Below are 15,010 nucleotides of genomic sequence, written 5' to 3' on the forward strand. Positions count from 1 at the left end.
TATCTCAAAAGAAAATGTTTAATTAAAAAAGTAATTGCTGACTTCCAACCAGAAGCGATGGATACCAGAAAACGGTAGAATGGAGTATTTAAACCATAGTAGACATTTTTCAGCTTCTTTACATGCAAACTACTACCAAGTACATACTTCTTCTAGTGATTACCTCTTTGCCTGTTGTGGGGCCACAATGCAGTGTCTGTCATCTTTACATGTTCAAGAGGTTCCACTCCACAGCCAGTCATTATGTTTATTGTATTATAGACATTGAAACTAAGGACAACAGAAATGCGCTTCTGTGTGCCCTATCTCCCTCTGCCTTCCTTTAATTCAGCATGGTAGGTTGATGTAAATGAGTGGGATAGAACCTCTCCCCTTTTGCTCCAGCTTTCCCAACTATGAAAATAGGAAAACTAAGACTTATGAGTCTCGCCAAGTCAAAGTCTCCCTAGGTCTGAGCCTCTTCTTGGCTGTTCTGCATCTTCCAATAATGCTGAGTTACGGTGCACATGCGTAATTAAAGGAAAATGCAGAAGGAGCTAATACAACTTGGGAGCTATATTCCATTTACTCAGTATCGCGGTAAAGGTCATTTTAAGGAGGAAACAATTAAGTCAGTGTGGCTAACACACTTAATATTCTTTATTGTTAATATCATTTTAGCCAATGGCTTAAAGAATTTAGCCCACAAAAATACCATTTGGTATTTGGTACCATTGGTTCCATTTTTATTGGTCCTAACCATGAATACCAATGCTGCTCCTTTATCCTTACCACTTCTATCTCTTGTCATCCTTTTGAGGTTAACCTTGAGTTAAAGTTTTCTTTAGTTCTACAACTCTTTTTATTAGACTCATTCTGGTTTACTTTAAGCCTGTAGGCCTTGGCCTATTGTACTCTTCAAGAAGCCATTTATGCACAAATGCTCTATTTTTCCTCACAAGGACCCTATTCTATGTGGTGGGCTGGAACATGCCAGCAGCCACCACTGAGGCGGTAGGTCCTTCCACAGACTGACAGGACAAGAGGAAGGACAAGTTTTCCATTGATTTATTTGGTAGTAGGGGGAGACTGTCATTAAAGGGAGAATGGTGTTTTAGAAGAGGCCAGGTTTATGTGATTTTCTGAGGTTTTTGTTTGTTTGTTTGTTTTTCTTTTGTCTGCTTTTAAAAAGGAAAGAAAAAAATATTTATTGAGTTCCTACCCTGTACCTGATCCTTTAGCTAGGCATGTTAGCTATTGTTTTATTTTGTTTTTAAATGATAATGGTAATAATTAAATATATTATTTCATTGATCTTCACAATCATCCAGAGATGAGGAAATGAAAACTCTAAGGTCTCACAGTTTCCAAGTTGTAGAGGCAGTCCTCAAATTTATTGCCTACTCCAATTCTGTGCTCCTTCACCTATTCCACATTCCTTCTGGGAGTGTATGCTTTTCCCTCAGTTGTAAGCAGTGGAAAAGTGGGACTCCAGAATTTGAATCCTTCCCTGAACAGCTCAGCAAATGAAAGGAGCAGTTATGAGACTGGAAAGCAGATGAGAATGGAGTACGAGGGTCCATGCTTCCTTGCTGAGGTTTTATATTTTATTTCAGGATGGCAATGACACGGAGGACTATGTTCCAGAAGGGGGAGGTGCATAACAAACCATCAGGATTCTGGGGAATGATAAAGAGTGTTACCACTTCAGCACCAGGAAGTGAAAGTATCCTTTATCCCTCTGCTTGATTCTTTTTCTCAACTCTGGACCAAGGGCAGAAGAAAAAATAGTATTGGGATATTCTCTTCTAAGATACCTGACGGCAACAGAGTTCAGCTGGCCAGGGCTGGGCTTAGGAAATACAATGTATACAGTCATCTTTCCAACAGCCATAGAAGATCATAAAATACTAAAACCATTGTCTTTGAACTGAAGGGGTGCTAACATGTCAGTCTTTCCATTTTACAGATGAGAAAATAGACCCAGAGAAGTTGTCACACAGTGGCTTGTGGCAAAGATAAGACCAGAACTGTGGTCTCCTCAGTTCTTTCCACTACACTATTGTATTTCCCACCTCTGAAACACCACCACAAAACAGTGCCTCCCCCAGATGGATGGTTTGTATATGAGATTGTAAGGGCCCATTTCTAAAGCAGTCAGTTTTAGAAACAAACAAATTTTAAGCAGCTCTGTATCTCCAGTGACGTTTTGGTTTAAAGAATCAAGGAGATTGGGATAATGGACTTGTCTTGGCCCAGCTGGTTGCAGTGTTAACTGATTCCCAAATTGAGTAACCAGATCTCTTTGTGGCTACCAGGTTATGAAGCTGGAATTTGGGGTGGGGGACTAGAGGTAAAATAGCATATTCCTGCTTCATTCTCTGGCCTGAGGAAGAACAGATTCCCCTGTGCCTCAATTGGAGAAAAAGAATGTAACCTATTCTTGCTATAAATTATGATATATCTTTCTGGTGTGAAATGCAGGTAAGAATTGGAAAAAGAAAAAGAAAAAAAAGTAGGATGACCACAGGAGAGAGAAAAAAAAGATGACTTTAAATTCATTTCTCATCTCCTATTTCCAGCAGAGTGCTAAGGGATAAAATGATGAGCAGAGGATAGCCTCTCTCCTCAAGGAGCTTACTGCCTAATCATGGAAGAGCCAAACGTGTAACTCATTAAACCGCATTATTCAGTGGCCTGGACCATGCCAACAGCAGCCAGTACTGAGGAAGGAGCTGAAGGGCATTTGCTGATTTGGGTAATAGTGGAAAACTCACAGAGAGGAGGGAGGATTTGGATTAAAGCCAATGCTTCTGTTTTAGAAAGGGCTGTCTTTACTATTTTTATTACTTAAAAATTCATAAAAGCCAAAGTTTAGGTTTAAGCTATCTTAGCAACACTAAGTCAAGTCAAAAAAGTATCGGGATTATTTAAGATTTCTGAGTCCTTTCCTAAATGGAGAGGATAATCACACGACCTCACTGAGTTCTTCGAAAGTGGCATAGCGTAATGGAAAGAGCAGGCCTTGGAGTAAGGCAGATCTGACTTTGCTTCCATGCCTATCAGCTGTGTGACTTTGAGCAAGTTATTTGACTCTCTGAGCTTTACTTTCCTTATCTGCAAAATGGATAATAACACCTATCTCATGGGATTGTTGTAAATAATAGAAGATAATATCGTAAAGAACTAAAGAAGGTAATGTCTATAAATCCCAGCCTGTATTAGAACTCAGTAAACATTAGTTCCCTTCCCTAACATTGTATTTATTCAGATATTTCAGGAGAAAACTTTGCTATATTATAGGTGTTTTTCTTACTATGTAACCTTTTGAGATTCCAAAGATTACATTTGACTTAATCTAACTAGATAAAGCAAAAATAAACAGAACCATCTCTCTGAGCCACTTGAGCTAGTGAGGAACTGAGTGGTAGGTGTTTGGTGGTGACGCTCTTGATGGAAAAGCTTTTATACACCTGTGTCTGAGGTTGGAAAAATTGTTCTAAAGTAGTACTGCTGGCTATAAGCAGGAAATTGAAACTATGGGCAGTTCCTAGGACCCACTGTAGAAGAAACCAAAAGCATATGCTTTCTTTATTGCTGTTCCTTGAAACTTCTATGTGATTTAAACCTTGATGCCCATTTTGTGCCAGATCTTACTCTTATTCAACAGGAAGTGGATGCTTTGGAAGAACTAAGCAGACAGCTTTTTCTGGAAACGGCTGATCTATATGCTACCAAGGTACAGAGCAAGGAAACTGAAGTGTGGTTTTTACTAATATGATAGAAGAGAGAACAAGACTAACTAGCTTTTTAGCATCCTCTATGGCCAAGCCATGTAAGAGGTACCTCATAGCTTCAATATCAGCCACGAAGCACTGATGGCTGCACTCTTTGTGACATTGCTCCTACCAGTAGCAAAACCCTTAATGGAACACTCTCAAAAATAGAAATTAGTGGGATAGTCAGAAGAGGCTTTTAGTCATCTAGGAAGGTGGCACACACCACTTCCTACTGATGATCCAGGATCAAGAGGGTAGCTCCTATGGTAACTCCTCTGTTTTTTGTTCTCTTGCAAGTTAATAATAGTGTAAGAGCAGTAAGACACCCATCTGCCATGGTCTAGCCCTATTTTAAAGGATCCAGATCAAGAAGGGACCTAACTACAAGAAGTAACTTTCCTTTGTACACCTAAAATGCAATGTAATTTAAATATGCAAAATCTATTAGTTAAGGTTGTTCAAACTATTTTACTCCTTTTTGAGGATTACTTCACAGGAATAGCCATGTAGGATAGAGGTGAACATAGGCTTTGAAGACAGATAGACCTGAGCCTAACTTCCCTTACTCACTAGCTCTGCAACCTTAAGCAAGTTATTTAACCTCCCTAAGCCTCTGTTTTCTCATCTGTAAAATTAAAGAGAACATATCTCATAAGAGTTGTTATGAAGATTAAAGTAGATAATGCATGTAAGGTGTTTATCCTAATTTCTGGCTTAAAGTAATCATTCAATAAATTTTTCCCACTACTACTATTACTGTTATTTTAATATTATTATCATGTGTGGTTTTAATTCTTAGCCCGAACAGTGATTCATAGAGGCAGGAATTTTGTGGAATATAAATGTAATTTTGCTGAGACTAACCATGTTTTGTGTTTGTTTTCCCTCAGGAGAGAATAGAATACTCCAAAACTTTCAAGGGGAAATATTTTAATTTTCTGGGTTACTTTTTCTCTATTTACTGTGTTTGGAAAATTTTCATGGTAAGTATTTTATTTTTAATTGTCAGGATTTAGGTGATTTTCCCTGGTAATGGCAGAGAGAGAAAATTGAGTTCGGTTGAGACATTGAACTAAACTCCAAATCCAGTTGAGTCAATAGAAAATGTGATCTTTCACATCTCTGAGCCTCATTTTTTCATCCTCTCCTTTTTGGGTCACCTAGAAGAGGGAGGTTGCATTTTTCTTCTGTCAGAAATCATGAATAAGTTCTTAGATTATGAAATATATGAAGAGTGAATATTGAAGTTTCTTATTTTACACCCTGCTTTCCATATTACGCATGAGTACGTGATTGTATATAACGCAATTCCTACCTTCAGCTCAGAATAGAAACCACCTGTCCTTTTTAATAATCTGTATATACCCAAAAAAGTAAATTCTAAAACATATTTCTACAGATAAATTCATCTTCTGTGCTTACAGCTCTTATTCTTTTGTGGCTCTCCCTTAACGCTCTATTCTTTATGTGCATTTTATGCACTGCATTATTTGTCTTTACTTGTGACTCATCTGCAGGTATTAATGGATTTCAGTGTGATTATAGAAAAGGCTGATTTGACGTTCTAGTTCGGTGACTTTCCCACTGGGGCTGTGCTTGCACAAAGAGGAGCTTTGTCAGCTTGTTAGTTAATTTTGATCAGTGTAGATGAATGGAGGATTCTGGATTTAACAGATCTAATGTTATAATAAATTGATGCTAATACCCATTCAGATGACATTTTTAAATCTTGATTCATTCAGTGGGAGAGGATAAATGAAGATAGTGTATTCAATTAACTAAGCTACTAAAGGCTTTTCCTGAGATGCAGCCTTTAGGAGAGCATAACATTTTTAACAGCTTTATTGAGATGTAATTGACATTCAACAACTGTACATATTTAAAGTATACAATTTGGTAAATTTTGATATATATATATATACCTGTGCAACAGTCATCACCACAATCAGGATAGAGAACACATCCATCATCACTTCCAAAAGTTTCCTCAGGCCCCTTTGTAATGCCTATTACTTTTTTTTTTTTTTTTTTTTTTTGCGGTACGCGGGCCTCTCACTGTTGGGGCCTCTCACTGTTGGGGCCTCTGCCGTTGCGGAGCACAGGCTCCAGATGCACAGGCTCAGCGGCCATGGCTCATGGGCCCAGCCACTCCGCGGCATGTGGGATCTTCCCGGACCGGGGCACGAACCCGTGTGCCCTGCATCGGCAGGCGGACTCTCAACCACTGCGCCACCAGGGAAGCCCTCTATTCCTTTTTATTGATGAGTAGTGTTCCATTGTATGGATGTGCCACAATTTGTTTATCTGTTCGCCTGCTGATCGATATTTGTTTGTTTTCAATTTGGGGATATTACAATAAAGCTGCTGTGAACATTTATGTACAAGTCTGTATTTGGACATATGCTCTCTTTTCTCTTGGGAGAAAGCATTTAAGTGTAGAATGGCTGGCTCATATGGCAGATGTATGTTTGACTTTTGAAGAAACAGCCAAACTTTTCCAAAGAGGTTGCACCATTTTATATTCCCACCTGCAGTGTTTGAGGGTTTCAGTTATTCCACATCCTCACCAACATTGTGTAGTCAGTCTTTTTAATCTTAGATGTTTTAATAAGTATGAGGTGGTATTGAATCATTTTAATTTGCATTTTCCTAATGTCTAATGATGTTGAACAACTTTTTATGTGCCTTTTTGCCACCTGTATATCCTCTCTGACAATGTATCTATTCAAATTTTTTTGCCAATTTTTTAATTAGGTTGTTTTCTTTTTATTGGGTTTGAGTTTTTCAATATAGTCTGGAAGCCTTTTATCAAATATGTGATTTTCAGATATTTTCTCCCAGTCAGTGGCTTGGCTTTTCATTCTCTTAGCAGTATCTTTCGAAAACCAGAAATTCTTCACTTTGATGAAGTCCTATTTATCTGTTTTTTCCAACTATGGATTATGCTTTTGGTGTTGTATCTAAGAAATCTTTGTCTAGGGCTTCCCTGGTGGCGCAGTGGTTGAGAGTCTGCCTGCCGATGCAGGGGACGCGGGTTCGTGCCCTGGTCCGGGAAGATCCCACATGCCACGGAGCGGCTGGGCCCGTGAGCCATGGCCACTGAGCCTGCACGTCTGGAGCCTGTGCTCCGCAACAGGAGAGGCCGCAACAGTGAGAAACCCGCATACCGCAAAAAAAAAAAAAAAAAAGAAATATTTGTCTAAAGATTTGTCACAAAGATTTTTTTCATATGTTTTCTTCTAGAAATTTTATAGTTTTAGGTTTTACATTTAGGTCTATGATCCATCTTGAGTTAATTTTCTAATATGATATTGGAGTATGAATCCAAGTTCATTTTTTTCATATAGATAGCCAATTGTTCTAGCACCATTTGTTGAAAAGAGTATCCTTTCTCCATTGAGGTGATTTTGCAATTTTGTCAAAAACTAATTGACCATATGTGTGTGGGTCTGTTTCTGTACTCTCTTTTTTTCTATTGAGATTTATATGTATCTTATATATTTACTTCTGCCCATACCACACTGTCTTGATCAATGAGTTTTCCAATTCATGAGCATGGTACAACTCTTCATTTATTTAGATCTTCTTTAGTTTCTCTCAACAGTGTTTTATAGTTTTTATTACTCTTTTTTTATTTTATTTTATTTATTTATTTTTGGCTGCATTGTGTCTTCGTTGCTGCACACGGGTTTTCTCTAGTTGCGGCAAGCAGGGGCCACTCCTTGTTGCAGTACGTGGGCCTCTCACTGCGGTGGCCTCCCCTGTTGCAGAGCATGGGATCCAGGCCCGCGGGCTTCAGTAGTTGTGGCTCGTGGGCTCTAGAGCGCAGGGTCTGTAGTTGTGGCGAACGGGCCCGGCTGCTCCGTGGCATGTGGGATCTTCCCGGGCCAGGGCTTGAACCCGTGTCCCCTGAGTTGGCAGGCGGATTCTCAACCACTGCACCACCAGGGAAGCCCTTATAGTTTTTAGTGTACAAAACTTTCATCAGACTTATCTCTTAAGTATTTAATTTTTTGATGCTATTATAAATGAAAATGTTTTTATAATTTTAATTTCCAAGTGTTACTAGTATATAGATATACAATTGATTCTTGTATATTGATCTTATATTCTGCAACCTCGCTAAACTCCCTTATTATTTCTAGAAGCTTTTTATAAATTTCGTAGGATTTTTCTACATAAACAATTCCATCCTACCTTTCTTCTAATCCTCCTCCCCCAGCCTTACTGCACTGACCAAAGCCTCCACTTACAGAGTTAAATAGAGCAGTCATCCTGATCTTAGGGGGAAAGCATCCAGTCTTACACCATTAAGTATGATGTTAGCTGTCGGTTTTTCCTAGGTGCCCTTTATCAGGCTGAGGAATTTTCTTTTATTCATAGTTTCTTGAGTGTTTTTAATCATGAAAGCATGTTTGATTTTGTCAGATGCTTTTCTGCATCTATTGAGATGATCATATGGTTTTTCTTTTTTAGTCTGCTAATATAGTGTTACATTACTTTTTGAATATTAAACTGACCTTGCATTCCTGCAGTAAACTTTACTTGGCCATGATGTATTATCCTTTTTATATTTTGTTAGATTTAATTTACTAAAATTTTGTTAAGAATTTGTGCATCTATGTTTATGAGGAATACCAGAATGTAGTTTTCTTGTTAATGTCTTTGTTTGGTTTAGGTGTCTAACCTTAGAGAATAAGTTGAGAAGTATTTCTTTCTCTTCTAATTAGCAGAAGAGTTTGCGTGGAATTGTTATTATTTCTTTCTTAAATGTTTGGTGGATTTCATCAGCCATCTAGACCTGGAGTTTTCTTTGCAGAGAGTTTTTTAACTACAAATATAATTTATTTAATATTTATAAAGTTTATTCAGGGTTATCTATTTCTTCTTGAGTGAACTTTTGTACTTGTGTCTTACAAAGAATTTATCCATTTTTATTGAAGTTGTCAAATTTATTGGCATAAGATTGTTCATAGTATTCTCTTATTATCCTTTTAATATTTATAAAGTCTGTAATGATGTCACCTCTCTCATTCTCTTTTTATGTAACAGCTTTATTGAGATATAATTCACATGCAATACAATTCACCCATTTAGTGTACAATTCAATGGTTTTTAATATTCACAAAGTGTGTAACCATCAACACAATCAATTTTTATCACCCCAAAAAGAAATCCCATACTCACTAGCAGTCATTCCCTATTTCTCCCCCAGCCTCAGGCAGCCACTAATCTATTGATCCTTTCTGTCTCTATAAATTTCCCTATTCTGGACATTTCATGTAAATGGAATCATACAATGTGATCTTTTGTGATTGGCTTCTTCACAAAATGTTTTCAATGTTCATCTATGTGGTAGCCTCTATCAGTACTTCATTCCTTTTTATGACTGAGTAATATTTATTTCCTTATATGGATATACCACATTAATTTAAATTATCCACTTATCAGTTGATGGACATTTGAGTTGTTTCCACTTTTTGTCCACTGTAAATAATGCTATTGTGAGCATTCATGTATAAGTTTTTATGTGGACAGATGTTTCATTTCTCTTAGGTAGATACCTGTAGGGGTAGAATTGCTGGGTTATACGCTAACTATATGTTTAACCTTCTAATAAACTGCCAAACTAGCAGGCTGTTTTCTAAAGCATCTGTACCAATTTACATTCCTGCCAGCAATGTGTGATGGTTGCAATTTCTCCACATCCTCTCCAACACTTATTATCTATCTTTTTAATTATAATAATTTTAGTGGATGTGAATTGATATCTCTCTAATTCTTCATATTGATAATGTGTGTCTTTTCTCTTTTTTTCTGATCAGTCTCGATAGAAGTTTATCAATCTTATTGAACTTTTCAAAGAACCAGCATCTGGGTTAATTGATTTTTCTCTGTTGTTTTTCTGGTTTCTACTATTATTTCTCTTCTGCTTTTTAGGGGTCTTCTTTTTCTAATTTCTTAAAGTGGAAGCTAAGATCATTGGTTTGAAACCTTTTTTTTAATATAGGTGTCTTAATGCTATAAATTTCTTGCTAAGCACGATTTTAGTTGTGTCTCACAAAATGCAACTTTTTTGATGTTTATATTTTCATTCAGTTCAAAATACTTTCTGATTTCCTTTTTGATTTCTTCTTTGACTTGTGGGTTAGAAGTATGTTATAAAATATTTGGGGATCATCTGAATATCTTTCTGTAATTGCTTTCTAATTTAATTTCATGTGATCTGCGAATATACTTTGAATCTTTTTAAATTTATTGAGACTTGTTTTCTGACCCAGAATATGGCTAACCATGGTTAATGTTCTATGTACACTTGAATAGAATGTATATTCTACTCCTGTTGGGTGGAATGGCTTGCAAGTGTCAATTAGGTCAAGTTGGTTGATAGTATTGTTAAAGTTTTCTGTACTCTTACTGATTTTCTGACTACTTAATTACTGAGAGAGGGGTGTTGAAATTTCCACCTATTGTTGTGGATTTGCCTTTTTTTTAATTCTATCACTTTTTTGCTTCATGTATGTCATGTAGGGTCATTATGTGCCCCTTGTTGAAATGATTCTCTTATTCTTATGAAATGACCCTTTTATTTTTTGCTATGAAATCTACTTTGTCTCATATTAATATAGACATTCCAGCTTTCTTTTGATTAGCGTTAGCATAATATATCTTTTTCCATACTTTTACTTTTAACCTATTTGTATCTTTATATTTAAAGTGGGTTTCTTGTAAGCAACTTGCTTTTTTATCTAATCTGGTGCTCTCTGCCATTTAATTGTCATATTTGGACCAGGAGTCAGCCATCTATAGCCCACAGGCCAAATCCAGCCACCACGTGCTTTTATTTTAAAAGTTTTATTGGAACACAGCCAAGCCCATTTATCTACATATTGTCTGTAGCTACAGTTATGTGACAGTGGCAAAGTCTGCCAACCCCTGGTTTAGACCATTTATATTTAATGTGATTATTGATACGGTTGAGTTTAAAACAACCATGTTGCTGTATGTTTTTATTCATCTCATGTGTTCTTTTTTCCCCTTTTTCCTTTTTTTCTTCCTTCTTTTGGATTAATTGGGTATTTTTTGTAATTCCATTTGATCTTCTTTGTTGGCTTGTCAGCTATAACTCTATTTTTGTTGTTTTAGTGATTGCTATTAGAGCTGTCAGAAAATAACCACAGGGAATTACCCTGGAATTCCTTGATTCTCTTACCCTGAGTTCGTCTACCAAAATGTTTCCTTGCTGGATCCTATTAAATTAATTTGTATATGTCATAGCCTTATTCCCCTTTAGACTCTACAGAAAAGATAGTGTAGATAGGGACTTTTGTTTGCCTATGTGTGAATAGCCAAAATAGATTTCTTATATATGATTTAGATTGAGAGTAGAATTGCATTTTTAGGAATATCTACCTGTAAGGTACATTTGGTGATTAATTCATTATTTTGAATCATTTTTTTAAATGGTGATTATTGAGATACTCTAATGTAAAGGTCTGTGTCTCTGCAGGCAACCATTAATATCGTTTTTGACCGAGTTGGGAAAACTGATCCAGTCACAAGAGGCATTGAGATCACTGTGAATTATCTGGGGATCCAATTTGATGTAAGAGTTGTATCAAAATCCTTATTTCTTATGTTTCTTTCTATTATATCTGCTCTAAATAACAATTCTTTAGATTCTAACTCCTTATTCTAGGTACTTGCTTCTGCTTTCATTATTCTCACTCTCTATATTTTGGCGTACTCCTATGGCAAATTCATAAAGGGCATAAAACCATAAGTAACGACTGGCAATTATTATTGTCATGGATAGTGATTATCTCTGTAGTTCCTCCTCTTCTTCTCTAGCAGCTACCACTCACCAGCTTCTCCGTAACAAATACTCAAATACTTCTTTCTGTGATACTTGATGACATCTTCAAACATAACTCACCTTTGATTCCTCTGGTAGAAAATTAAATACTAATTAGTGTTTTCGTGTTAGAACTGAAATGATTTCTGCTATAAAAAATTAACTGTATCAGTTAATTCATGTGAGTTTTGAGCTAAAAGTGTTAACTGTCACCTGTGCACAAAGGTTTTTTTAATCATCTTTCTACGTGTTTTATAATACTACTGTTATTAAACACATTCTTGTCCCAATTTAAGTTTAATGTTTTTATTTGTAGAATAGTATATTTTCCAGGTATATATATAGCCAGTGATTCTAGCTGATTAGCACTTTGATAATAAGACCAATGTCATGTTCTTAGTCCCTATGAGTGCCATTTAGCTGTGCTATGATCCTGGCCACAGACTGCATGCTACCCCCAGCCAGCCATCTCAGCTGGACATGCCCCTCATAGCTGGATAAAATGAAAATACACCAGAGCAAATTGAGCGCCAGTCCTTGAGAAACAGCTCAAAGCACACATTTTTTTGATGATAGATCAATAGTGTATCCTTTTTCATGTGAAGGAGCATGGCATCTTTCCTTCAAGTAGTGTATAAATTATACGCTAAAGTATGCTTCACTCTTTATTCACATGTGTTTTCCTCTTTTACACTTTTTTACTGGGGTGAGTTTTTAGAAATGCCCTTATCAGTGCTTTGAGGCTAGCTGCTGTGTGTGTATATGTATTCCATCTATAACTCATCTATATACGTACTTCACATTTCATAATTCTGAATAACATCTCTTAGATGTTAGCAATGCAGCTCCCCCTCAGATGCTTTTCAGCCCTGAATCAAGCACAGGGTATCACAGCTGCCTCTCACTCTGAAGCAATCCAAGAGGAGAAGAAAGTATCATCATGTGATTCAGATGAAGGTCAGCTATTTCCTAGACTATAGCTGAGAATGTCTACGTATTCTTTTATTATAAGAAGAAAAGTTTCTTATAGTTTTGGGTGATCAGAGAACTGTCATTCAGGTATTAAAATTATCAGGCTGCTATTTAGTTTCCTTTTAATTCATGCTTTTCACTTGAAGCTGTGTTATTAGCTTTGTGTTTCTTCTGGTTATTAGAGTTATTTTCATCACTTCATTGCACTTGCTTTCTTCTGGCCTTAAGTTTTAAGTCTGCTAGTTAAGATATCCACTGCAGTCTTCCTGTACATGTTTTCGCTGCCACTTACTTGCTAGTGAAGTTCCCTCTCACAGCTACATAAGTGATAAGAATGCATCTTCTTAGCTTTCCCATCTCTCTGAACAGAGATTTAACAAATATTTTTCCTTCCTATTGTGTTGACAGGTGAAGTTCTGGTCCCAACACATTTCCTTCATTCTGGTTGGAATAATCATTGTCACATCTATCAGAGGACTGCTGATCACTCTTACCAAGGTAGGTTGTATCACAGAGTTTAAAAGTACTAATTTAATTACATGTGCCACTGTGAGATGATTTTACCTAATTAACATTTCTGCCTTCTGAGATCTTAAACAACAGTCTCAAATATTTAAAAGACATACAACAGAGTAAAAGAAAAAGTTAAACTAATACATGAGTTGATGATGATGTATTTACATCATACACCAATCAGATAAGTACAGTTAGTTACCAAAGGTCATAGAATGAGGTCACAGTCTGTTTCATTCACTGATATGTCACCAGCATCTTGAACAGAACGTGGCACATGGTAGGTGCTGAGCAGGTATTTGGAATGAATAAATGAGACAGTATTTGAGGGTAGGAGAATAACTGTGAGAGTTGCTTGTAAGGAGGATATGGAAGTAGGAGAAGCAGAATGTTCAGCTGTTTTCTGATCAGCATAGGAAGGCTTCATGGAGCTGGAAGGTAAATCCTCTCTGTCAGAAGAGGTAAGGATTTCAAAATCCAAGAATTGTTTGAATGAAAGGAGAGAAGAGGTTGGGAGGGAAGAAGGGATCACCAAGCATCTAGCACAATTTTAGGAAGAGCTCAGGAGCCTAGTAACAATTTCAAGCACTTGGAGTGGCCTGGAGTAATTTGTTTTAATGACTTATAATGATGTTAAAATCATATGTATCACATAGTTTCTGATAAGGTGGAATCCTTTCATGTTATAATACCTAAAACCACCAACTTACCCATATGGGAAAAGTATAACTGGATCCTTTTGGGGCAGTCTATTTAAATATCTTATTTATAGCCTTAATCATATGAATGGTTCTATACAGGATTGTGGCATGGAAGAGACATTTTCATTTAAATGTTAAGTGTACTACTTAATGTTTTTGACACAGGAATCTAGCAGTACTATATAAATTCATCTCTCCTCCCTTTCTTGACAGTTCTTTTATGCCATATCCAGCAGTAAGTCCTCCAATGTCATTGTCCTGCTATTAGCACAGATAATGGTAAGTTTAATGAACTAGCTTTATGTGCACAGCTGTAAAATGCCAGAAATGTGCTCTATACTTTTAAATATTTTAACAATGTCCTGGGACTCGTCTGTCACTACATTCAGAGGGACTTCTTGATTAACCTGACTTGCAGGGCATGTACTTCGTCTCCTCTGTGCTGCTGATCCGAATGAGCATGCCCCTGGAGTACCGCACCATAGTCACCGAGGTCCTTGGAGAGCTACAGTTCAACTTCTATCACCGTTGGTTTGATGTCATCTTCCTGGTCAGTGCTCTCTCCAGCATACTCTTCCTCTATTTGGCCCACAAACAGGCACCAGAAAAGCATATGACACCTTGAACTCATGCCTATTATAGACTGCTACAGGCCAGTGGTGTCAGAATTTGGATATAAGAGGGAAAAAATGGAGGGGACCGGGGCCTAACATTTTTTAAACAAACAAAATGTTGTGGTAGCCTATTCTACCTCCAGCTTACACCTGCCTCCTCAGATGATACTGTAATCATGAGTAGCATCAGCTACTCATGATCACAGAAATGAGAGAGAGAAGTAACTCAAGCTAGTACTCAGCCAAGAGCACCCTGTTTGGGCTTGAGGCTGGCGCAGTATGCCGGGTGGTGGGACTGGACAGAGCCAAGAAACTAAGGGGAGAGAATACACTGGAATTCTGGGCTAAGAGAGATCTAAGGTAGCTGGGCCAAACACATGAGATTCTGTTCAAGTCAAGGATCACATGGAGAAGGTTATAACGTTCCCTTGAGGTTGACTATCATTAAAATCAGAGATTGTTAACACTTTGGACTTAGCATCATTTTATCAAGGATAGCTTGGTTAAGAAGTTATGCTTGTGTGATCTAATATGAATTGGCATCCCACCCTTCCTCCCCAGCCCCTGTCCCCTTAAACTAACCAAGAGGTTATCTGT

General features: G+C 37.2%; 1 protein-coding gene across 6 annotated transcripts in view; it reads left to right on the top strand.

The window, feature by feature from the left end:
• GPHRA (golgi pH regulator A) overlaps positions 1–14,879 on the top strand; it is a 40,318-nt gene extending 25,439 nt beyond the window's left edge. Inside the window, exons 8-15 of one of the 6 annotated variants that reach the window (XM_027091208.1) lie at positions 1,596–1,705; positions 3,630–3,718; positions 4,649–4,741; positions 11,269–11,364; positions 12,444–12,570; positions 12,994–13,083; positions 14,013–14,078; positions 14,189–14,302. In XM_027091208.1, coding sequence (XP_026947009.1) covers positions 1,596–1,705; positions 3,630–3,718; positions 4,649–4,741; positions 11,269–11,364; positions 12,444–12,570; positions 12,994–13,083; positions 14,013–14,038 — 631 coding nt within the window. In that variant the 3' untranslated portion in view covers positions 14,039–14,078; positions 14,189–14,302. Of the gene's footprint in view, positions 1–1,595; positions 1,706–3,629; positions 3,719–4,648; positions 4,742–11,268; positions 11,365–12,443; positions 12,571–12,993; positions 13,084–14,012; positions 14,079–14,157 lie in introns of all 6 variants that reach the window. The other 5 variants (XM_027091207.1, XM_027091205.1, XM_027091204.1 and 2 more) reach the window with 5 other exon arrangements.
• The last annotated feature ends 131 nt before the right edge of the window (positions 14,880–15,010 follow it).

Source organism: Aethalodelphis obliquidens, unplaced genomic scaffold, assembly GCF_003676395.1.
Source record: "Aethalodelphis obliquidens isolate GAN/ISIS:26980383/991018 unplaced genomic scaffold, ASM367639v1 scaffold70, whole genome shotgun sequence".
Classification (NCBI taxonomy): domain Eukaryota; kingdom Metazoa; phylum Chordata; class Mammalia; order Artiodactyla; family Delphinidae; genus Aethalodelphis; species Aethalodelphis obliquidens.